This window comes from Rhinatrema bivittatum, chromosome 1 (genome assembly GCF_901001135.1).
Source record: "Rhinatrema bivittatum chromosome 1, aRhiBiv1.1, whole genome shotgun sequence".
Lineage (NCBI taxonomy): Eukaryota > Metazoa > Chordata > Amphibia > Gymnophiona > Rhinatrematidae > Rhinatrema > Rhinatrema bivittatum.
The window spans coordinates 570,234,414-570,258,839 of NC_042615.1; the positions used below are offsets into that span (position 1 = coordinate 570,234,414).

At 41.9% G+C, this 24,426-nt stretch overlaps 1 protein-coding gene across 7 annotated transcripts in view; it reads left to right on the forward strand.

Annotated features, from left to right (window-relative positions):
- ERCC6L2 (ERCC excision repair 6 like 2) overlaps positions 1-24,426 on the forward strand; it is a 427,384-nt gene that overhangs the window by 22,882 nt on the left and 380,076 nt on the right. For 6 of the 7 annotated variants that reach the window (XM_029617631.1, XM_029617627.1, XM_029617610.1 and 3 more), the window contains one exon: positions 18,691-18,810. In XM_029617631.1, the coding sequence (XP_029473491.1) occupies positions 18,691-18,810 (120 nt within the window). Of the gene's footprint in view, positions 1-18,121; positions 18,243-18,690; positions 18,811-24,426 lie in introns of those variants that run through there. The other variant, XM_029617640.1, reaches the window with a different exon arrangement.

A 24,426-nucleotide genomic window follows, 5' to 3' on the forward strand; every position in this document is an offset into this window, starting at 1 on the left:
TCATGCATCCATACCTGGATGATTGGCTGATCAGAGCGAAATCGCCAGAGGAAAGCCATCAAGCAACCACCAGAGTCATGGAACTACTGCAGAACCTTGGGTGGGTCGTCAACACACCCAAGAGCCACCTGCAGCCCTCCCAATCCCTAGAGTACCTGGGAGTCCGGTTCGATACCACATGGAACAAAGTCACCCTTCCCCCTACAAAGAGGAGGAGATTGATGGAACAACTACGAGCATTGTTGAACTCCACTCGCCCCACGGCATGGGACTATCCAAGTCCTCAGACTCATGGCATCAACCATAGAAGTCGTCCCGTGGGCAAGGGCCCACATGTGGCCCCTACAACATTCCATACTCATGGTGGAACCCGATGTCTCAGAACTACTCCTCTCCCCTCCGGCTACTGGCGAAGGTTTGGAACCTACTACAATGGTGGCTACAAGAAGACCATCTGAGCGAGGGAACAAGCCTATCCCCACTGGAATGGACCTTGCTCACCACGGATGCGAGTCTGCGGGGATGGGGAGCCCATTGCTAGGAGCTAACGGCTCAAGGGCAATGGGACAAAGAAGAGTCGGCATGGAACATAAACAGACTGGAAGCCCGAGCAGTCAGACTAGCCTGCCTATGGTTCAGCCACAGACTCCAGGGCAAATCAGTCAGTCATGTCGGACAATGCCACAACAGTGGCCTACATTTTCAACCCTGGTAAATTTAAGAGCAAGCTCAATTTTGGCAGTTTCCATAGAGTTGAAGCTCTTATCGGGAGCGTTCTGCTTTTTGATATGTAATATTTTTGCAGTCCCTTTTATTCTGTGCTTCCAGCTTTGAAATATCATCTAGTAACAAAGCAACTCTTCATCTTTCTTGTTTATGAAGAAAACTGGCATAGCTTATTATTTGCTCTATAAGATAAGCTTTGAAAGTTTCCCATCGAAGAATGGGTGAATAATCACGATCAGGATTGTGTTCATTAAATTTGCGTACTGCCTTTTTAACCAGCTCTAGGAACTCCAGTTTGCCCAGCAAGGAAGTATTTAACCTCCTCATGGGCATTCGAGATCTAGTATCCGAGGGACTAAGCAAAGGTTCCACAGAATTATGATCTGAAAGAGTGCAAGGGAGGATGGCACAATCCTTTGTCTTAGCGAGGAAGTTAGATGTACATAAAAATAATAGTCTACTATGACTGATGTGAAGGTGAGTAGAACATGTAATCCCTGTCTGTGTCATGATAATGTTTCCAAATGTCTAATAAAGATAAGGAAGAAAACACCTCACTGCAATCAAACCGATATTGTAACATTGTAGGGCCCCCTGAGGTTCTGTTCAACAAGGGATTCATACACACATTGTAGTCTCCCCCCCATGCATAATTTATCATATCCAAAGCAACTATAATAAAATCCAGTAATCTCTTATAGATGTTGTACTTGTGGACCCTTGAGCCAGAGCGAGTGGTGGTGGCCACTGAGGGATTGTCCCCAATGGATCTCGTCTCCGGGAGGTGGCACTGATAAGGACAACCTGACAGGACCTTCACCTATACCAGCCCTCGTTCCCCGCAGGTTGAGCCCTTGGGTGCTGGGGCTGGCAGGACTTAGGTGTGGGTGCCTCAGAGAGCAGAAGTGGATGAAGGAGACAGGGTCAGTGGTCTGAGTCTGGGCAGGCAGCGAAGAAGTGAAACTGAGTTCAGGCAGAAGATCCGGAGCAGTTTAGCAGACAGTCAAGAACAAAGAACCAGGTCAGGGTTCGAGACTGGCAGAAAACAAGCAGAGACGAGGAGACAAGCCGAGGTCAAACTGGAAATCAAGCCGAGAACTGGATGGTAGGAACTGAGGAGCAAGGACGAGGCTGGAAGCAGGAACGAAGGCAGGAACTAGAAGCAGATCACAAGGACTGAAACAGGAGCAGGAACGGAACCAGGAACAGGATCAAGGCAGGAACTGGAACAAAGGATGTCTGGAACAGCAACTAGCACTCCGAGGAGATGACCTGTTGCAAAGGCAAAGTTCTGTAGGCTGCTGTGTGATTTAAATACCCCTCCCTGGTGATTTCATCTTCCGGGGCCAGCCTGAGTTTTCCCGCTTTGGCCCCTTTAAAGGGCGGGGCCTCCCGCGCGTGCCTAGGGAGAGCCCCCCCTCCCGCTGGACGGAGGAGGATCCCGTTGCAGCCATGCGGCAGGCTGCACCGGGCCGTGACGAGGAGAGCAGGTAGGGGGTACCGGCCGGGGGCTGCCACAGCCGGGAACCGCAATAGTAGAAGCAACCTGATCATGATTGATACCATAGACATCTTCCAGGTTCACCAGGATTTGGTTCATTTCATCTGAATCATCACCCTTGAAAACTATCTGGAATGGGTAGCTCTCCAATGTCCTTTTTAGTAAACACCGAAGCAAAGAAATCATTTAATCTTTCCGCAATGGCCTTTTCTTCCCCTCGATCATCTAACGGTCCAACCGACTCCCTTGCAGGCTTTCTACTTTGGATATATTTTTTAAAGTTTTTATTGTCAATTTTTGCATCTGCGGCCAATTTCTTATCAAATTCTCTCTTGTCCTTTCTTATCAATGTCTTACATTTAACTTGGCAATGCTTATGTTTAATCCTATGGATTCTTCCTCCAATTTTTGAATGAAGATCTTTTGGCTAAAATAGCCTTTTTCACCTCACCTATTAGCCATACTGGCAATCGTTTGACCTATCTTCCACCTTTCTTAATGCGAGGAATACAATGGACTGTGATTCTAGGATGGTATTTTTTAACAATGTCCACGGCTGTTGCACACTTTTTACCTTTGTAGCTGCACCTTTCAATTTTATTTTTTAACTGTTTTTCTCATTTTATCAAAGTTTCCCTTTTGAATGTTTAGTGCTATAGCTGTAGATTTACTTCTGTCCCCCTTTCAGTCATTAATTCAGATTCGATCATATGAGAAAAATTGTTAGAAAAAAAACTGAAAGGAGCAGCTACAAAAGTAAAAAATGTCCAAGAGGCGTGGTCATTGTTAAAAAAATACCATTCTAGAAGCACAGTCCAGATGTATTCCACACATTAAGAAAGGTGGAAAGAAGGCAAAACGATTACCGGCATGGTTAAAAGGGGAGGTGAAAGAAACTATTTTAGCCAAAAGATCTTCATTCAAAAATTGGAAGAAGGATCCAACAGAAGAAAATAGGATAAAGCATAAACATTGGCAAGTTAAATGTAAGACATTGATAAGACAGGCTAAGAGAGAATTTGAAAAGAAGTTGGCTGTAGAGGCAAAAACTCACAGTAAAAACTTTTTTAAATATATCCGAAGCAGAAAGCCTGTGAGGGAGTCAGTTGGACCGTTAGATGATCGAGGGGTTAAAGGGGCACTTAGAGAAGATAAGGCCATCGCGGAAAGATTAAATGATTTCTTTGCTTCGGTGTTTACTGAAGAGGATGTTGGGGAGGTACCCGTAATGGAGAAGGTTTTCATGGGTAATGATTCAGATGGACTGAATCAAATCACGGTGAACCTAGAAGATGTGGTAGGCCTGATTGACAAACTGAAGAGTAGTAAATCACCTGGACCGGATGGTATACACCCCAGAGTTCTGAAGGAACTAAAAAATGAAATTTCAGACCTATTAGTAAAAATTTGTAACTTATCATTAAAATCATCCATTGTACCTGAAGACTGGAGGATAGCAAATGTAACCCCAATATTTAAAAAGGGCTCCAGGGGCGATCCGGGAAACTACAGACCGGTTAGCCTGACTTCAGTGCCAGGAAAAATAGTGGAAAGTGTTCTAAACATCAAAATCACAGAACATATAGAAAGACATGGTTTAATGGAACAAAGTCAGCATGGCTTTACCCAGGGCAAGTCTTGCCTCACAAATCTGCTTCACTTTTTTGAAGGAGTTAATAAACATGTGGATAAAGGTGAACCGGTAGATATAGTATACTTGGATTTTCAGAAGGCGTTTGACAAAGTTCCTCATGAGAGGCTTCTAGAAAAAGTAAAAAGTCATGGGATAGGTGGCGATGTCCTTTCGTGGATTGCAAACTGGCTAAAAGACAGGAAACAGAGAGTACGATTGAATGGGCAATTTTCTCAGTGGAAGGGAGTGGACAGTGGAGTGCCTCAGGGATCTGTATTGGGACCCTTACTGTTCAATATATTTATAAATGATCTGGAAAGAAATACGACGAGTGAGATAATCAAATTTGCAGATGACACAAAATTGTTCAGAGTAGTTAAATCACAAGCAGATTGTGATAAATTGCAGGAAGACCTTGTGAGACTGGAAAATTGGGCATCCAAATGGCAGATGAAATTTAATGTGGATAAGTGCAAGGTGATGCATATAGGGAAAAATAACCCATGCTATAATTACACAATGTTGGGTTCCATATTAGGTGCTACAACCCAAGAATCTAGGTGTCATAGTGGATAACAATTGAAATCGTCGGTGCAGTGTGCTGCGGCAGTCAAAAAAGCAAACAGAATGTTGGGAATTATTAGAAAAGGAATGATGAATAAAACGGAAAATGTCATAATGCCTCTGTATCGCTCCATGGTGAGACCGCACCTTGAATACTGTGTACAATTCTGGTCGCCGCATCTCAAAAAAGATATAATTGCGATGGAGAAGGTACAGAGAAGGGCTACCAAAATGATAAGGGGAATGGAACAACTCCCCTATGAGGAAAGACTAAAGAGGTTAGGACTGTTCAGCTTGGAGAAGAGACGACTGAGGGTGTTTAAAATCATGAGAGGTCTAGAATGGGTAGATGTGAATCTGTTATTTACTCTTTCGGATAGTAGAAAGACTAGGTGGCACTCCATGAAGTTAGCATGGGGCACATTTAAAACTAATCGGAGAAAGTTCTTTTTTACTCAACGCACAATTAAACTCTGGAATTTGTTGCCAGAGGATGTGGTTCGTGCAGTTAGTATAGCTGTGTTTAAAGAGGGATTGGATAAGTTCTTGGAGGAGAAGTCCATTACCTGCTATTAAGTTCACTTAGAGAATAGCCAGTGCCATTAGCAATGGTTACATGGAATGGACTTGGTTTTTGGGTACTTGCCAGGTTCTTGTGGCCTGGATTGGCCACTGTTGGAAACAGGATGCTGGGCTTGATGGACCCTTGGTCTGACCCAGTATGGCAATTTCTTATGTTCTTATGTACTATCGCCAAGCGGCCCCACCACCGTTACCTCTCTCACCAAATCATGTGTTTCACTGAGAATTAGATCTAAAATTGCTCCCTCTCTCATTAGCTCCTGAACCAGTTGCTCCATAAAACTGTAAACTCCATCCAGGAACTTTATCTCTCTACCATGTCCTGATGTTTCACTTACCGAGTCAATATTGGGATAATTGAAATCTCCCATTATTACTGCACTACCAGTTTGGTTTGCTTCCCTAATTTCTCTTAGCATTTTACTATATATCTTACCATCTTGGCCAGGTAGACTGTAGTATACTCCTATCACTATACTATTCTCCAACATGCAAGGGATTTCTACCCATAAAGATTTAGTGTCATGCAGGATCTTTATCCTGTTAGACTCTATGCCATCCCAGACTTAAAAGCACCACCCCGTCACCAAGATGTTCCTCTCTCTTATTGTGATATAATTTGTACCCTGGTATAGCACTATCCCATTGGTTTTCCTCTTTCCACCATATCTCTGAGTTACTAATTAAGTCTATTTTGTCATTCACTGCTATGCACTCTAATTCTCCCATCTTACTTCTTAGACTTCTGGCATTAGCATACAAACATTTCAGTGTGGTTTTTTTTGTTTGTATTAACATTCTGCTTTTCAATTGACAGGGATAAATTGGAATTTTCTAGCTCAGGTGAGTTTTTAGTTACAGGCACTTGGACTACTTTTCTTGTTATTGGAACCTCTCTGTTGGGATGCCCTAACTCTAATGCTTCATTAGTATCCTTTGAAGATACCTCCCTCCGAACCATGCGCTGCTGAGCAACTGTGGCTTTCCCCTTTGATTTAGTTTAAAAGCTGCACTATCTTGTTTTTAAAGGTTAGCGCCCGCAGCCTGGTTCCACCACCCTGGTTAAGGTGGAGCCCATCCCTTCAGAAAAGAGCCCCACTTCCCCTAAAGGTTCCCCAGTTCCTTACAAAAGTGAAACCCTCTTCCATGCACTATTGTTTCATCCACGGCATTTCACTTTGGGGGGCAAAGGTAGAGCACACGACCACCTTATGATCAATTGTAATCTTGAGCTTGGTGGGGTAGAGCATCTGATATGGGATCCTCAAATTTCCAAACTCTTGTTTCACTGCCTCAAATGCCTGGCACTGTTTCTGTAGTTCTGGAAAGAAACCAGTTGGCGAAAATCATCTTTGACCCCACGTGAGCCAAGGATCCAGCTTTCCTTACAGCTGTAAGGATGCGTTGTAGGTCCTGAAAGTTCTGAAGGCACACAATCAAGGCCCGCTACATTCCCCTCCAGGTCACCATCGGCACAGTTATGTGTGGTGTGCCTGATCAATTTTAATGGTGTCATTTTTGCACTGGATGTCAAGCAGCTGGGGAAGCCATCGCGCTACAAAAGTGACGGCATCATGTCCCTCAGTTTTCTCCGGGAGGCCTATTATCCGAATATTATTACGCCTCGACTGGTTTTCTAGGTCATCAATTTTATAAATGATGGTGATCTGTTGACGTTCCATTTTCTCTACCTTGACACTTATCGATATGAGCGTATCTTCCAGGTCTGAAATGTGGGTCTCAGCCTGATCCAGCTGCCCCAAAGTGGTCTCGTACAGTGTCTGCAAGCTGGGCAATTTTGTCCACCATGACACCTAGCTGGTTATCAAGGCGTGAGGTTATTTTAGCGGCAAATGCCTCCGGAAGGCCCTCAAATTTATCCGGGCCGTTCACAGTAGCCACAGGGGTCTCGTCCGGCTCCTCATCAAATATGGATGCTGCCAACTCTCCATCCTGCTCCGGCGATTTGCACCGTGTCAGCTTTTTTAGGGGGCTTCGATCTTCGCTCAGCCCATAATGCAGGTAAAGAACCTTGGGAAGAATCCTTACTCATCGCCATAATCAAGAGATTAGAAAAAAGGTGAAAGGATTTGAGCAGATAAGTAAGAGTAGGCCCCATGGGAGCTCAGCAACATATGTCCGCTCCACTTAGAGCATAACCAGAAGTCCTCGAGTGTTTATCACTTGTTTTCCCTCAGGTTAAGGTTTTATTGCTTGTGAGTGCTTCAGCTCTGCTTAGTTTGTTTGCGTAGACAGTAAACTTGTAAGTAGTATTCTGATATTCTGCTTAATACATTCCAGTAACGTAGCAGGATGTGCTAAAATAGTTTGAAAACCTCTGACTAGCATTCCCACCATTCTGAGTCTCTTGCTTGTTGTATACATACCTCTAATCTAGTAGCGACTGTGTATTAGCTGTTGGCTTGCTGCTAGAAGGAGATGAGCAAACTAAGTTCCACCTTAACACCACTCAGGGAAGTGCATTTAGCTAGAATTTTGGAATCCGCTCTGATTTAGTCAACACAGACTGAACATATTCCCCATTTAATGTTTCATGGTGCGAATTGGAGCAAGGATCTGATGGTAAACAAAACTTTGCACTCTTGGTGCTAAAAAGTCCCAAGAAGGGTCCAAAATCCAAAAATCTCTCTCCTTTCTGAGTGGTGGCAAAAGAATTCCAAAACAATCAGAACGAAGCTCCTAGGCAGGTGCAGACGGCAGGTCAAATGCTTATTACAGATTGTTGAAAAATGAAAACCCTAAGCCAGCCCCTCCCCACCTCCAGTTAAGCATATTACCTGAAAGAGATTGTCTGGTGTTCCCATTTCTATTGAAACTTTGAAAATCATTCAGAGGCACAAAGCAGACTGATTCTCAAATGAAGAAGGTAAATATCCTTTGTGCAGTTTGATGCTTTCTGCCAGAAGGAAATCAGTAGATGAGAAAATTGTAAATGATTGATTGCACTGAAATGCAGAATAGTAATTTGAAAAAACTATTGTGTTTTGACAAATGTGCAGAATTTTTTTATTTTTGTGCAGAATTCCCGCAGGAGTAAGCATGTATATACTAGGGCCAAAAGCCGTTTTAAGAATAAAATCAAAATAGAGCCAAGAGCCAGACACATTGCTCATTTGAAGCATCTACATAGTACAGCTGATTTAAAGGATCATTGTTTCCACCAGTGAATAAGATAATACTTTTCATTTTTCCTTCATTAATTTTTTTTTTTAGCCACATTTCTGATGTTAACACACAAGATTGCATTTTTTTTTAAATTTATTTTTGAGCGTAAGTTCTTGGGTACCAAATACACAAATGTGTCTAAAAAGAAATCTCCCCTTTAGGCCGATATGCCTGAGTTTTGGCTTCTTATGTCTCAGCCTCTAGTTATCTTAATCTAGTCCTGCTACTGTTAGAGAAATTGGAGGTAGAATTGCAGATATAGAACTGGCTCAGGCTCCTCATGATTTGGAGTAATCGCACTAGTGCACCAAAATGAGATTGTCCTGCGTAAAGTGCCCCATTTTACGGCACCCATGAAAGCCAGTGTTAAGAGGGTCATCTTTCCACCAGGGTCAGGGAACAGGAGAGGCAGTGGATGTCCTGTTGAGACTGGGAATGGTAGGCAGGAAAAGCTTTCCGCCCAGGTCAGGAACAGCAGGGGCAGCAGATCTTGCTCTTGAGGAGGATTGAGGTGCTGTTCTGGGGAATGAGAGCAGCAACAGAGAGGGTGCATAAGCATGTCAGGACAGACTGGTCTTTAACTGATGCCCTGAAGCTTCTCAGCCAACGTGACTCCACTTGTTGCCTACTTTGGGACAAAAAAAAGGACATTTTGCCTGGCTATGTCTTTTGGAGGCTAGATGTTAGCTTTGGGGCCGCTATTTTTGTTGCTTGCTAAAAAGCCTGCGCCATTTCTATGTGCCCAAAGTGTTATCCTTGTGAGGATGGGGTTACTGTCAACAATGACTGCTTTTGAATAGTGTCCTGCAGCTTCCTGACTAGCTGTTACCATTCGTGAACTTTCTCTAATGCTGGAGGCCTACAAGCTTCTCCTGCTGGCTTGTCTGTCTTTACATTGGACTAGCAGCACTCAGACCTAATTGACTGGCTTATTTTAACGTTCTTCTCGCCCATTATGGATAGTAGCTTCTAGAAATGCAGGATATACATTTGTTAAATGTGTGCTCCTAGCTAATACGACAGCTCGATCTGGATCTGTTTCTGGATTCTGTTAACTGCCATAGATCTACTTGGACCCAACTGTTCCTGATCTCTTGTTTTTAGTCTGTTCTGTTTGGATCAACTCCTGTATTCCCGTTTGTCAGAATCCTTGTCTTGTTCCTGTCTATTCCTTGTTCCGATTTCTTAGCTGTGTTTTCTGTTTGTTCCTAGCCTGGCCTGTTCCTGTCTACTTCTGTTTGTTCTTGCTCTCTGCCTTAGCTAGACTCCATAGCTTTGACTTAAGCCCGGATCTGACTTGGAATATGTCTTCTGAGTTGTGCGTCATACGACTGGTACTGTTTTCGACATTCTCTTTCCTCAGAACTGCCTGCTTGCCCCTTGGCTCTGTTGAAACAGGGGTGGGAGTATTGACCAGTGTAGAGCAGAGGGCCTGGCAGTTCTCCTCTTGCTGCAGACTGGATGCTGGTAGATCCACTTTGCCAGGGAAGGATGCTGTTTCATGGGACTTTTGTGCATTGTTGGCCCAGCAAAGGTTGATACTTATATTGCTATGTATAATAGAAGCTTATGTGGGGGCTTTTCAGGAAATGGAGTACTTGTCATTCTTGTTAGGAGGAGGAGATTTACTAGGCTAAAATGTGCACTGGGATGTAGGTAAAACAAATTGAACTTGATATGCTTAATGTCTCTGAGGTGTGCACGTGCACCCCCTGCTATAGTTGGAGCTATATTGAAGTACTGTGGGGGGGTTTTTTGTGGCAAATTACGTGGTAGGTAATGCAAATGCTAAGCTGTGTTGGCAAGTTATCAGTCAGGCCAGGTTTATATCCAAAGTTTATATCCAGGTTTATATCCTAAGTTTCTGGGTCAAGTTAAAGTTTTACCTTTTTTTATCCTTGTTCTCATGCTATTTAGCTTCAAGACTTCCTACAGACTTCTTTTAAGAAATTGGAACTGTTCGTTGAAAGGCTGAGGGGAACCTTCCTCCCTGTCAGGATTGATGCGGGCTTGAATTGGCGGCTCTAGATGGGAGAGGCTGGGATGCCAGAAAAGAAATCACAGAGGCAGAGAGAGGCCACGGGGCATTTACCCTCCGGGTTGCCTGGTAGACATGTCCGGGGAAAGTCCTATGGGTTCAGCACAAAGCATGCCCTGACTGGTGCTAGTATATAAAGAGAGCAAGAAAGGCACAACTTTTGCTGGTATAACAGAGTCTGCTGGAACCAAAGCTCATCTGGCCTTGTTCCTGCTCTGTCCCACATCTTTCTCTTGAGGTCCTGGTCCTGCTCCAGTGCTACAGCTGCGCATGCCTTTTCATCTCCCAAGCTAGGCTTGGTTTTACCAGCCTTGGCTCAACCTTTATCGCCCATCCAGCCTCTTCTTAACATGCAGACTTACCCTGACATCCCCTAACTAGCAGCTAAGACTGAGCAAGAATTACAGAAGATTTGCAGCAAAATGTAACAGTTTAGCACTTCTCTTGCCTTTATTTTAAATGAAGGTTTTCTTTGAATTTTGTGTTTGCTTCTGGGAAGTATTTATTTTTCTGTGAAGCCATTTTCCTATTCATGGAAAAGCCAACGGATCGTGAGGAGAGATGGCTTTTCAGTCCTCTTGGCTGTTGGTGCACTGGCAGGAACGGTGTTCACAATGGTGCTTTCTCTCAGATTTACATTTCAGTCTGGAATTTCATCTCTGACATGCCAGCTTGGTTCATTTCCATGCCAGAGTTTACTCTTGCAGTTTTAGAACCCTCCTTTCTTTCCAATTTACAGGAAAAAAAAATAATCTATACACTATAGGCCCCCTCATGATGGAGTCTGATGAGCAGAGCAGTGGAGTTGCATTGGCAATTTACTGCTAATGTTTACAAAGCTATTGAAGCGAAACACAATTGATCAGTGGTTTGTACAGCAATTTGTGGTACAGCGGGCATAAACTGGCCAGATAGTGACAACGCTACATGTTCATGCCCAATTCAAATATGATCATTATCTCCAAGATAAGTGCCCACTGAAGGAGAGTTTTATTGCCCTTATGAAAAACGATTGCCTTTTTATTTAATTGAAGCTGAAATGAGATTAAAAACAAATCGAGAGCAGTATTCTTTTATTTTGTATAGGAGTGTGAACAGGTGTACGGTCTTTCTTCATCCCTACTGTTTATTTCATGTCATAGGACAGGGGTGAGCAAAATGGGGGCTTTGAATAATCCCGAAGGGGGGGGGGATCACTGGCTGCCTGCTTAGGGAAGAAAACATGATTATGCTGTCAAGTCTTGCAAGCTCAGGAGGGAGGGAGCTGCCAGAACGCAGTGATGATGTTGTGAGCATGTTCTCAGAAAGGAACGTCTGCATGTGTAAGAGCCACCGCTGGTGTCTCTTGTTTCTGTGAGATGCTGAGGGCAGAACCCAGCTGCTGGTCTGTGTTTGTGAATCGAGCAGTGGTGCACCTGATCAAGTTGGATGGCACACTGGTTGGGAAGCAGTGCTGTAGACTGGGCTTCCTGAGAAGGTAAAAAGCTTACGATGACATCTTTGGCTAATTGTTTGTCCAATGAAGGGTACCACAGCCTACCAAGGAATCTGCTTTTCACCAGTTCAAATTTAACTACTAGAACTCTGTCCTCTCATAAATTTCCAGAATAGTACTCCTTTGTTCTTTCTTTCTATTTTTTGAATAGAATACGGCTGTCAGAATATTTCTATATTTTGCTGAATATGGCAGTCATAAACCTAAGAGCCCAAGTACTGGTAAGACAGACTATGTGCACTTGCCAACATAGATCTAATGCACCTCAGTCCAGATGTGCAACTCATAGGCTGCTCCTGCTACTGTCATTGGATCTCTTCCAAAGAGGCTGTCAATCATGGCAAATTAGGTGTGTAATGGTTTTGTAATGTAGCTCGAGTCCCATGGGTGTCGTGGGTTTAGTTCATGCAACTCTTCATATTTCAGTTAAGAGGAGTCAGAAATGGAACCACATTTCCAAAGGTGACTTCAACCAAGTATCTAAAACTGGAGTGGCTGCAGCTACCACTGAAATAAGATGACCTCAGCGGCCTCACTTCTGCGTGCTCTTAAACCTGGTTATGTAATAGATATCTAAATGTCCAGTAGGAGAACCTGCAGTTTGATCCTGGAATCAGACTGATGTGGACTGTGAGCAACTCTGTTTCTGTTTGTCCTCCAGTACCCATGTTGAGGGCAAAGCTGCAGACTTATTCCCCCTCTTCCTCAAGACTTTCTCTTCAGGAATGCTTATTGTGTAACATGTTCTCACTGAAAATGTGTATTTTTAAATGGCGTGCTTGTTGTGCACTTTTTAAAAACTTTCCTGCAAGTACAAGAAAGGGAATAAAATATTTAAAATAAAAAATATATAAAATAAGTGGAATGTAGGTTCACTTCCGTTTCAAGAGTGATTCTTTCGCATAGACATTCTCGGTGACTGTTTTTGTGAAGCACAGTTGTTTGGCTTTCTGACATCTAATGAACCACAGTTACTGCATTCAACTTCTGTCCATATCAGATTGATGTCGCAGGCCTGAAGTTTCAACATATTTTTTTCTTAAAGCTTTTCTTCTTTTCTTTTTCCCCCAATGGTTTGCTGCAGCCTCCCATTCATGTTGTTCAGAGTTTTTTTATTTATTTATTTAGATTTAGCTTGTGCCTTTTTCTTGGTAGCTCAAGGTGAGTTATATTCAGATACAATAGGAATTTGGTGGTCAGACATTAAATGTTTGACCCTTTGTCTTCCGGGGAGCATTTTCCATTTACAGGCCTACTGCTACTAATTAACATTTCTGTAGTGTTACACAACATACATAGCGCAGTACAAACACACAAAAAAGACAGTCCCTGCTCAATAGAGCTTAAAATCTAATAAGACAAATATACAGGGCAGGAAACTTGGGACATTTCATAAAGTAATACAATGGTTAAAAAAAAAAAAAAAAAAAGACAAATCAAGCCTAAGATTTAAAAGCAGCCTGAAAAAAGGTGGGTTTTTAGATGGGATTTAAACAAGTTGAGAGAAGGAGCATGACTTACCAGTTCAGGAAGACTATTCCAAGCATATGGCACAGCCAGATGGAAATCATGGAGTCAGGAATTGGCAGTAGAGGAGAAGGGCACAGATGGAGTGGCTCGTCTTATGAGCGGAATGCATGAGGAGCTCTGTAGAGGCCTAATGCAGAAAAATCTCCTTAGAATACTGTGCAGGTGACTGTTCCTCACATCACTTTATCTGCCAGCAGCTTGTAAATACACCACTGGAAAGAGTGGGGAGCTGTGGCCAACATTCAAAACGTTAACACCATAGGTCTGTGCTTTATAGGCATTCCTTTGCTTGTTTTTCTTTTTGAAGGAACAAAATGTGGTTAAGTTGGAGAGAAATCTCAGATCATATTGACCTCTTCTGCCACCTCAACATTTGACTCGCCTGACTTTTTGTTGCCATCTTCTACGGTTGTATATTGAGGCCTGGTAGCAGGCATAATGGCTGTGCTGGGAGATGTGAAGCAAGTTGTGAGGAAGCAAAGGATTTTGTGTGGGATGTAGAATGTAGCAGTAGATGGTATTGCCCAGGTAGGGTTAGTAAAACTCATGCTGGAACTTGCTGGAAAGCCAAAAGAATCTTGGAACAGATGATGTGCAGTTGATTCATCATGAGAAAAAAGTGACTGGTAGTGACCAACAGGAGTTTGGGAACTGTGCTTGAGGTCTTGCGCAATAGAAAATGGTGTCTTTTTGTTTCAAATGTTTCTGCACATAGTTTATTTGTTAGAGCAGTGTTTCTTTCCCCCCCCAGCAACCGGTGCTGTGTTGGAAAAGCTGGATTTTAGTCTACGAACCAGGAGACCAGGGTTTGAGTCCCGCAGTCACTCCTTGTGACCTTGGGCACAAGGCACTTTACCCTCCATTGCGTCAGGTACAAAACTTAGATTGTAAGCCCTCTGGGGATAGGGCTTACATTCAGTAAACCGATGTGATATCTCAGATCGAATGTCGGTATATAAAAAATAAATAATTTTCATATTGGTCAATAAAAGCTATCTAAATGTGGTGATTTATGTCTGCTTTCAAGCTCATATATATAACCCATTTGAAGATGTGATCTTGAAATGAATCTATATAACATCACCATTTGATGATCAAGGGGGTAATGGGGCACTTAGGAATGACAGTCATAGCAGAGAGACCAAATTAATTCTTTGCTTCGGTTTTCACTGAAGATGTAAGATAGGTACTCATGCCAGAAATGATATTCAGAGGTGATGATTTAGCAGAACTAAACCATATCTCAATGTACCTGGAAGATTGACAAACTAAAGAGTAGTAAATCACCTGGACCAGATGGTATATATCCCAGAGTACTAAAAGAACTGAAAAATGAAATCACAGACCTGCTATTAATCATTTGTAAACTATCATTAAAATTGTCTATGGTACCTGAAGACTGGAGGATTGCCAATGTAATGCCAATTTTTAAAAAGGGATCAAGTTGTAATCCAGGAAACTACAGGCTAGTGAGTCTGACATCTCTGCCATGCAAAATGCTAGAAACTATCATAACAAAAAAACCCAAAATTAACTTAATGGCACAAAGCCAACATGAATTTAGCTAAGGGAAGTCTTTCTTCACCAATCTGCTACATTTTTTTTTGAGCGCATGAATATATGTGGATAAAGGTGATCTAGTTGATGTAGTGTAACTGGATTTCCAGAAAGTGTTTGACAAAGTTCCTCATGAGAGACTTCTTAGGAAATTAAAAAGTCATGGGATAGGGGGGGATGTCCTATTGTGAATTGGTTAAAAGATAGAAAATGGAGAGTAGGGCTAAATGGTAAACTTTCTCAGTGGAGAAAGGTGAACAATGGAGTGCCCCAAGGATCTGTTCTAGGACCACTGCTTTTTAATATATTTATAAACAACCTGGAAATGGGAGTGCATGAGGTGATCACATTTACTGATTACACAAAATTATTCAAAGTTGTTAAATCACAAGAGGATTATGAGAACTTGCAAGAGGACCTTGCATAACTGGGAGACTGGGCATGCAAGCGAAATTTAATGTGGACAAATGCAAAGTGATGCACTTAGGAAAGAGTAACCCACATTATAGCTACATAATGCAAGGTTCCACATTATGACTCATCATTCAGGAAAAGGATCCAGTAATCATTTTTTATAATATGTTGAAATTTTCTGCTAGGTGTGTAGCAGCAGCCAAGAAAACAAATAGTGTGCTAGGGATTATTAGGAAAGGAATGGAGATTAAAACAAAGAATATCATAATGCCTCTTTATTGCTCTATTTTGCAACCTCATCTTGAGTATTGTGTGCAGTTCTGGTCACCACATCTCAAAAATGATATAGCAGAATTAGAAAAGGTACAGAGAAGGTCAAGCAAAATGATAAAGGAGATTGAACAATTCCACTATGAGGAAAGGCTAAAGAGTTGGGACTCTTCAGCATGCAGAAGAGATGGCTAAGGGGTGATATAATAGAAGTCTTATAAAATAATGAGTGGAGTGGAATGGGTAAACATGAATTGGTGGTTTACTCTTTCACAGAGTACAATGACTAAGGGGATACACAATGAAGTTACTAGGGTAATACATTTAAAACTAATAAGAAAATATTTTTGTACTGAACTTATAATTAAGATCATTATAATTGTATATAGACTTTTGTAATTAGCCTGTTACAATTAAGACTTTATATATATATATATATATATATAGACCTTGTAAATAGCCTGTTACAGTTTATATTAATGCTTGTAATTCTCAATGCCTTCTGCTCTATGTATTTAATCCCTCCCGTTTCCCCTCCCTGTTGATTGTACTTTCAGCCTATTAGTTACAATGTGAACCGGTATGATGTTTGCATACTAATGCTGGTATATAAAAGTTTCAAATAAATAAATAAATAAGATCTGGAATTCATTGCCAGAGGATGTGGTAAAAGCTTTTAGTATAGCTGCATTTAAAAAAAAAGATTTGGACAAGTTCCTGGAGGAAAAGTCCATAAACCATTACTAAGGTGTAGTTGCAGAAATCCACTGCTTAACCCTGGGATAACCCTGGAATCTATCTACCCCTTGAGATTCTGCCAGGTACTTGTGATCTTGAAGCAGGTACTTGTGATCTGGAAGCAGAATGATATAGCAGAATTAGTGGGTCCAATATTATGGAACACAATGCCATTCGAAATAAGATTAATGAGAGATTTAAAACTCTTCAAAAAAAGTTTAAAAACATGGCTCTTCAAAAAAGCTTTTCACAGTGAGATCGATGAGTAAGAAACGCAAAAGAAAACAGGTGACTTTCAGCTGTGTGTCTAACAGCGTAATTGCCTACTTTATTATTTTTTCTCATAATTAGGTATTAATTTAAAAGTACAGTATAAAACATGATTATCCTATTAATCATATAAATGGAAATACCAATCCACTTTCCATATAGATTATAATTTTTGAAACATGTAACCGAAAAATTTATTGGCACCTACTAGATAATTTATAAACCAAACCAAACTTATTTACGTGCCTATTTGTAAACCGTTGTGATGGTGCATTACTAAACAACGGTATAGAAAAGTTTTTAAATAAAATAAATAAATAAATGCTGGGCTTGATGGATTTCCATTTATGTGGTATTTCCATTTATATTATTAATAGGATAATCATGTTTTGGTCTGATCTAGTGTGGCAGGTCTTTGTTCTTATTTTTGAATAGTTATTTTCTTGTGTTGTGTCATGAAAGGTGCAAAAATCCTTTTTGTTTTCTTTTGTTTCTCAGAACATATAGCTATTAGAGCCCTGGCTGTGTGGAAGAGCAACAGATATAACGTGCTCTCTCCCAATTGCCATAAATTCAAGTAGGACCATGGTGAGACCTCACCTTGAATACTGTGTGCATTTCTGGTCGCTGCATCTCAAAAAAGATGTATTTGCACTGGAAAAAGTTCAGAGAAGGGCGACTCAAATAATAAAGGCGATGGAACGGCTCATCTATAAAAGGCTAAAAAGGTTAGGGTTGTTCAGTTTGGAGAAAAGTTGGCTGAGGGGGAATATAATGGAGGTCCGCAAAATCATGAGAGAACTAGAATAGGTAAATGTGAATCAGTTGTCTACTCTTTCAGATCATAGAAAGACTAGGGGGGCATTCTATGAAGTTAGCAAGAGGCATATTTAAAACAAATCAGAGAAAATTCCTTTTCACTCCATGCACCATTAAGCTGTGAAATTTATCGCCAGAGGATGTGGTTAAGGCAGCTAGCATAGCTGGGTTGAAAAAAGTTTTGGACAAGTTCCTGGATAGAAGTGCATTAACTGCTGTCAATCAAGTTGACTTAGGGAATTGCCATTGCTATTACTGGCATTAGTAGCATGAGATTTATTTACTGTTTGTGAACTTGCCAGGTATTTGTATCTGGATTGGTCACTGTTGGAAACAATGCTAGTCTTGATGGATTCTCGTTATGACCCAGTATGGCAACTTCTTATGTTCTCATGTTATGACTCTCCATGTGCTTTACTGGAGATAACTTATCCCAAGCTACTGTGCTTTTTTACTTTTGAACTCATGTTTAAATTTACCATCATTGCAAAATCATCCATTATTGAACATTCTTATAGAGTCTGTTTCCTCTGCCTTTCTGTGCTATATGCATTATTAGTGTGGCTAAAATATTCAATAGGATTCCTAACTGCAAAGTTACACATGTGTTTGTAAGCTCACTGAAAATGAGATATTTTCAAATTTAACGTATCTGCGTAAACTGTTTGAAAACAGAGTTATGTGGAGCTTTTATTTGTGTGATGTAGAATGATGATGTAAAGTTAGGACAGTTAGCAGCTGTCTGTGCACTTACTTCTAATACTCCTCTATCTCTAGGCGGCAGAAAATCCACGTAAGTGCATTCAGCCAGTCTACGCACACAGAACTCTTTGTATTACATGGGTGGAGCCCAACTAAGCCTCTGAAAATTTACCCTATACAGTGGGTTTAACGTATGGAAAGATCTTCTTTTTTTAAAGTAAGCTCTGAAAAATAGTTGTCTGATTTTGGAATTTTATTTTTCCAAAATTTGTTAGAAATTGAGATAGTCTGCACTTGTCTTTGTTATTTTTCTGCAAGTAATTATTTAAAGTTTATAAATGTAAAACCTTGTAGATGAACAGGTATGTAGGGATTCAGCAAGTCTTACATCTTTGCAACATTGTCACAGGATCATAGAAAGATGGAGCTGAAAGGGATTTGAAGTTTAACTTGACTTAAATGTTTTTTTTTCCAGAATATATCAGATTTTTCTAGAATTTTGAACATTTTTTATGGAGTGTGATTAGCCAGGTTTTATTTAATTTAACCTTAACTTCCTGGAAGCCTGCTTACAAGCTACCATCCAGTTGTGGCAGTCTGAACACTGTTTTTATGGCAAGACAGTTTCTTTTGCTTCTCTACAAATTGCTGCATTCTTTTTGTAGGTCATTGCATTTGTGTCTGCAGTACTGCGCAAAAAAGGGACACGGGAGGATATTGAGAACAATATGCCAGAGTTCTTATTGAGGTCAATGAAAAGGCAATCATCTGTTGCATCCAAGAAGGTATTCCTATTAAATGTTGTCTCTGATAATGTGAAACATGGAAATGCTAAGTGTAGCTAGTGCACTTACATGCTATAAAAAGAAGAATTCAGAAGGTGAACATATTAGAGATTAAATTACAAGTACACACATAGTTGCAATTGCTAAATAGCAAACATGGTATTGCCCAATTCTGCATGTTTATTGTGTCTATTACTGTCCTTGATCATGAATATTTTTACAATGTCAGTGCTTTTCACTTTTCAGTCGTTGGATGTGCATTTAATGTACATTTATATATTATCAGTATATATGTATACATTTATGCAATATATTAAACTACACAGATTTTTTGGGGGGAGACCAACAATGCTGATTAACACCTAGTATCCCTCTCAAATACAGGCATGATCATGCACCCATGTACTCTCTACATCACTATCCATGTGCTCTCTATTCGGAAAGGTATGGAGAATAAAGCGGAACCTCATAATGTCTCTAAAGATCAATGATGTGGCTGCACCTTAAGTATTGTGTGCAATTATGGTCATCCCATCTCAAAAAGTATATAGGGAAATTTAGAAAAGGTAGAGAGAAGGACAACAAAAAATGGTTATGGAATTAAAATAGTTCCCTTAAGAAAGGTTAAAATGGTTAAGGCTCCAGCTTGGAGAAGAGACAAATTGGGGGGGGGGGGGGGGGGGGGGGGGGGGGAATATGATTTAAGCAAATAGGTAACATATTTAAAATAAATTGGAGAAAATATTTTTTTCATTCAATCCACAATCAAGCTGTGGAATACATTGCTGGAAAATGCAGTCAATGCAACTAGCATAGCTGGGTTTAAAAAGGGTTTGGACAAGTTCATGGAAGAAAAATCCATAAATAGTTATTAACCCCAATGACTCGGGGAGACCCACCACTTGTCATAGGGAGTGAGCAGCAAGAGATTGAATTGACTTTTAGGGATTGACCACTGCCGGAGACTGGATGCTGTCCTTGGCAGAGCTCTGACCCAGCATGGCACTTAAGTTTTTAACTCCATCACATGCTTTAACTTTACTAGTGCTGCTTATACCACCTCTTCTGTGGACAGAAAGTTCTCCGTAGACAGGTAGGGCTGTATTAGCTATGATACCTAGGTGATATAATCTAATAGTACTGAATAGGACCAATTTCTCTAGCTAAGTAATGTCATGGTCTACTGACAGTCTTCTGACCCCTAGAACCAGAGCAGGGTTGGTCACTGGTGAGACTGACTGGAGCAGGAAAGGAATCTGGTATCTTCTGCCTGTGCCAGTCACTTTCCTCTCGAGTTGAGACCTTAGGTGCTGGTAGCTGGCAGGACTTAGTCAGGAGCAGACACACAAAAGATTAAAGAGTGCCCACAAAAGCAGAAACTGAGCTTGCAGAATCAAAACAGGCTACAGAAAAATTCTCGCTGAAATAGACAAGACACAGGGAATGCAAGACAAAACTAAAACCAAACAAACAAGATCAGGACAAATCAAACAAAGACCAAAGTACATGTAAGGCCACAACTAGGACTGGATCTTGTCCTAGCTAAGGTAAGGCACCGACTGTGAGGATGGCTTATAACTGTGAGACAACGTCAAACAATGCTGCCAGCAGGATGTCCGAGCCATAGAGCTTGAAGGACTAAGCAGTTGGAATTCAGGGCCCACTGAGGGACTCTGCTGGTGGGAGACACATGCTGAAAGACCCTCACGCGCAAAGCTTTTACTACAGAGCATGCGCAGAAGTTCCAATGTGCATGCTACCTTGTGAGCCCCTCAGTCTTTTTTGTCAAAGTTTCTGCAGTGTAGGAGGATCCAGTGTGTACCTCAGCGCACTTCCAGGCCACTTTCTTCTCTAAGCAGGGCTTGTTGGCACCATAGAACAAGCACTATTCAGATGATTCAGAGCCAGTGTTGTGGTCAGCACTCAGAGGATGGAGCATGGGGCACCGCCAAGTGGAACAAGCCCTAGGAATATTCTCCTCTTAAGTGACTGAGGTCCCCACCCCAATCTCCATGTTCTTCATCAGGGTCATGGGTTAGTGTTCCTTCACCAATCAGTTCTGATGAACTGAGCTGCTGGAGCATTCATCTCCACCAGAAGATCTCTCGTACTCCAGATTCCTCGATAAGTTGAGTAAAGCAATCTGAATCAACATCCAAAGGGACAAGGATCCCTGAAATGAGATTTTTGGACTACTCTGGATTCCAGACACCTCTTCCGAGCTAGCAGCGAACCCAGTCCATCAAATCCTGAGGAATTTACAAACAAGAATGTGGGATAATACGACCTGCAGCCTCCAAGTAGCCAGGAAATTGGACCTTAAAAACAGAGTTCAAAAAGTTCCTGGGTTTGGCATAGTCCAGCTACCGCACCAAGCTGTGGTAGTGGAGTCAGCTTTGAAGCGAGCTTAAAAGACCAAAACTTTTCCAACATCCTCTCTACACCTGGGCAAGGATACTAGATATTTGGACAGTTTTGGGAAGAAAGTCTTCTAGAGTTTGATGCTTAATGCCCATCAACTTTATATGGTGCAATACTAATACAACTGCATCATCAAGCTGAAGCCTTTAGTAGATTGTCTGGATGGGGAGCAGGAGGGCTTCAGTACGGATTTTAGAATCACCCTAACACCGCTTTTTCTCTGCATGAATTGTGTAATGATTTGGGTCACCAGTGTGCTGGGCTTGTTGTTTTCTCTTACTTTGAATGATGTGTATGTGAATGAGTTTATTATACTACCCCTGCTTCAGAGTTCTCCAGAGCACATATTATATATCATTGATGTGAGCCCTTGGGCTATGGCGTGGTTGACACAGCCTAGCAGGCGAGCTTGCTTGGCCCACGCTGACAGCTGGGACTGAAACAGGAGCTTCACCTATACCAGCCCCGTTCCCCACAGGTTGAGCCTTTGGGTTCCAGGGACCGGCAGGGCTTAGGCGAAAGTCCCGTAAGGAGTGGTCGGACAGAGTCACGATGTGAGCAGTGATCAGGGCTGGCAGCGAGAAGACAGTGTCTGGGTCCAGGCCAAAGTCAGGGCAGCCAGCAAGCAGATATCAGGGTCCTGGCCAAGGTTGGGGCAGGCAGTGAGCAGTCACTATCCTGGTCCAAGTTGGGGTCAGGGCATGTGGCATTCCAGGAGTGTAATCAGAATCCATAGCAGGGGTCAGAACCAGGAATCAGGCTAAGACAGACAAGACAGGGCAAGACAAGAAGAGGACCAGAGCAAGGTAACAGAGGCAGGGTGAGGGCAGGAACAAGGCAAAGCAAGACAGCAGGACAATGAGGCAAGGCACAAGGAACTAGCAACATGCACTGCCAGGCAGGAGGACCTATTGCTGAGGTGACATCTGGGACTATGGCTGGGGTTAAAATCCCCAGACTGCGCTGACTTAATCTCCTGATGCCTTTCAGCCTTTCCTGCTGTTGGGGCTACAAGATCTGGTCTGGTGTGCATGGGCTTTAAAAAGGGGGCATGTTGTGGCAGCATTAGCATTCTTACCACGAAGAGGGTTCAGGAGGCATTGGGCGGGTTGGCAGCTCCCCAGGGTGAGTACGACTGGTCGCAGGACTGTCCTGCGACCAAATAAATGTTACACTATAATAATAAACTGTGTCTGGCCTACCTGATTAGTTCAGTGAGGGGGACTTTTTCATCCAGTGCCTTTCAATAAAGGGTAGTGGTTATTTTTATAGCTTTAGCCCCTTTTACGTCCTGAAATCATGGTCTGGAAAGGTAGGCATTTGATTTGTGTTAACTTTGTTTTGATAAAGGCCTGTTAATTTATGCAGTACTTGAAGTGGAGCCGAATGTTTTGCATCCTCGCCTCAGTGTAAAAAGCTTTGAGGCCCCAAGTAGCAGCTCACTGTATATACTTCAAGGGTCAAAGGCCTCACTGTTTTGTGATTCATTCTCTAAAGTGTGAATGGAAGATTTGTAAGATGACATGGTTCTCCTTACCACTGGCCAGTACATACCAGCCTGTCCTCTGTAGTGCTTCCACTAACATTTAAATAAACACATTCTGACTGTAAATTATATTATGCAGACTTTCTCATACATTAAAGTCTTGCTGCCTTCACCTCACTTTCTCTCACCTTTTCCCTTCCACTGAAAGATTTCTGTGAATGGAGCATGCACATTTCACACCTTTGTGTACTTTATCAGGGATATCTTCAAACTGCCTGCATTACTTCAAAGTCAGCAGGGACTTTTTACCTGCATGCTTTCACTTTGGAAATTGCTGCAGAGTAAAGTACCTGCAGACATTTGCACCTGCTTTTTCTGTGGATACTTTTGCTATGGAAATTAACACGCATAGATTTGAAAATACAATCTGTGCATAATTTTCTTCCCTCAATCGAAACATGTCCTGGGAATGCTTCCTCCCAATGCGACCAAACATTTGCACATTGTATAACATTATGTGTACTTTTAGCCGGCTAAAGGGCGGGTCATTTTCAGACATTCCTTTTCCCTAGGTACATCGCTTTTGAAAATTGCTATTTATATTAATGGAGTGTATCAATGCTTGGAACATTGACAATTTTATTTAGGATTATTTAAAAGAATATTGATTGGTAAATCTTTATTTTCAATATGTAGTTGCCAGAAGCAAAATCTTTTTCCAAAACATTCAAAGTAAGAAGCCTGTGAGGGATTCAGTTGGACTGCTGGATGATTAAGAGAGAAAAGGGGCACTCAGAAATGACAAGAATATAGCAGAAAAATTAAGTGAATTCTTTGCTTCAGTCTTTACTGTGGAGGATGCTGGGGAGAGACCCATACCAGAAATATTCTTTGATATTGATGATTCAAAAGTTAATTCATTGTGAAAATGGAAGATGTAATAGAACAAATTGCCAAACTAAAGTGTGACAAATCACTAGGATTGGATGGTATTCACTCTATGGTTCTGAAAGGACTCAACTATGAAATTGCTGATCTTTTACTAGTAATCTTTAACTAAGATTAAAAACAGCCATGGTACCTGAAGACTGGCCAGTTCAATGCCAGTTTTTAAAAAGACCTCCAGAGTGATCTAGGAAACTGTAGATCAGTGAACCTTACGTCTGTGCTGAGCATGATGATAGAAGCTATTCTTAAAAAAATTCCTGCCCATATGGATTTGGCAAATGGAAATCTTGCCTTACCAATCTACTAGATTTCTTTGAAGGTATAAATAACAATGTGGCTAAGGGTGAGTTGGTCAATATGGTGTATTTCAATTTTCACAAGTCATTTGACTAAGTTCCTCATAAGCAACTCCCAGGAGGTGAGGCCCACCACGGGTGACCTCATCAAGAGGTGCCCAGAACAACTTAGAAGCCGGCGCACTCCCCAGGTGCGGCGCCCACCCAAGGACGAGACGCAGCGGCGGCTCCGGAGAGCACCGAGGACCCCAGTGGGCGCCCAGAGCCCGGATAAAGGAGGGGGTTATCCCGCAGCGCCCCAGAAGATACCGGGGCCTTCCAGGAGGTGAGGCCCACCACGGGTGACCTCATCAAGAGGTGCCCAAAACAACTTAGAAGCCGGCGTGCTCCCCAGGTGTCGCGTGCCAAAGGAGCGCAACAAAGGGGCACTCCCCTTTGTGCACCCCTTAGTGCAAGCCTTAGTGC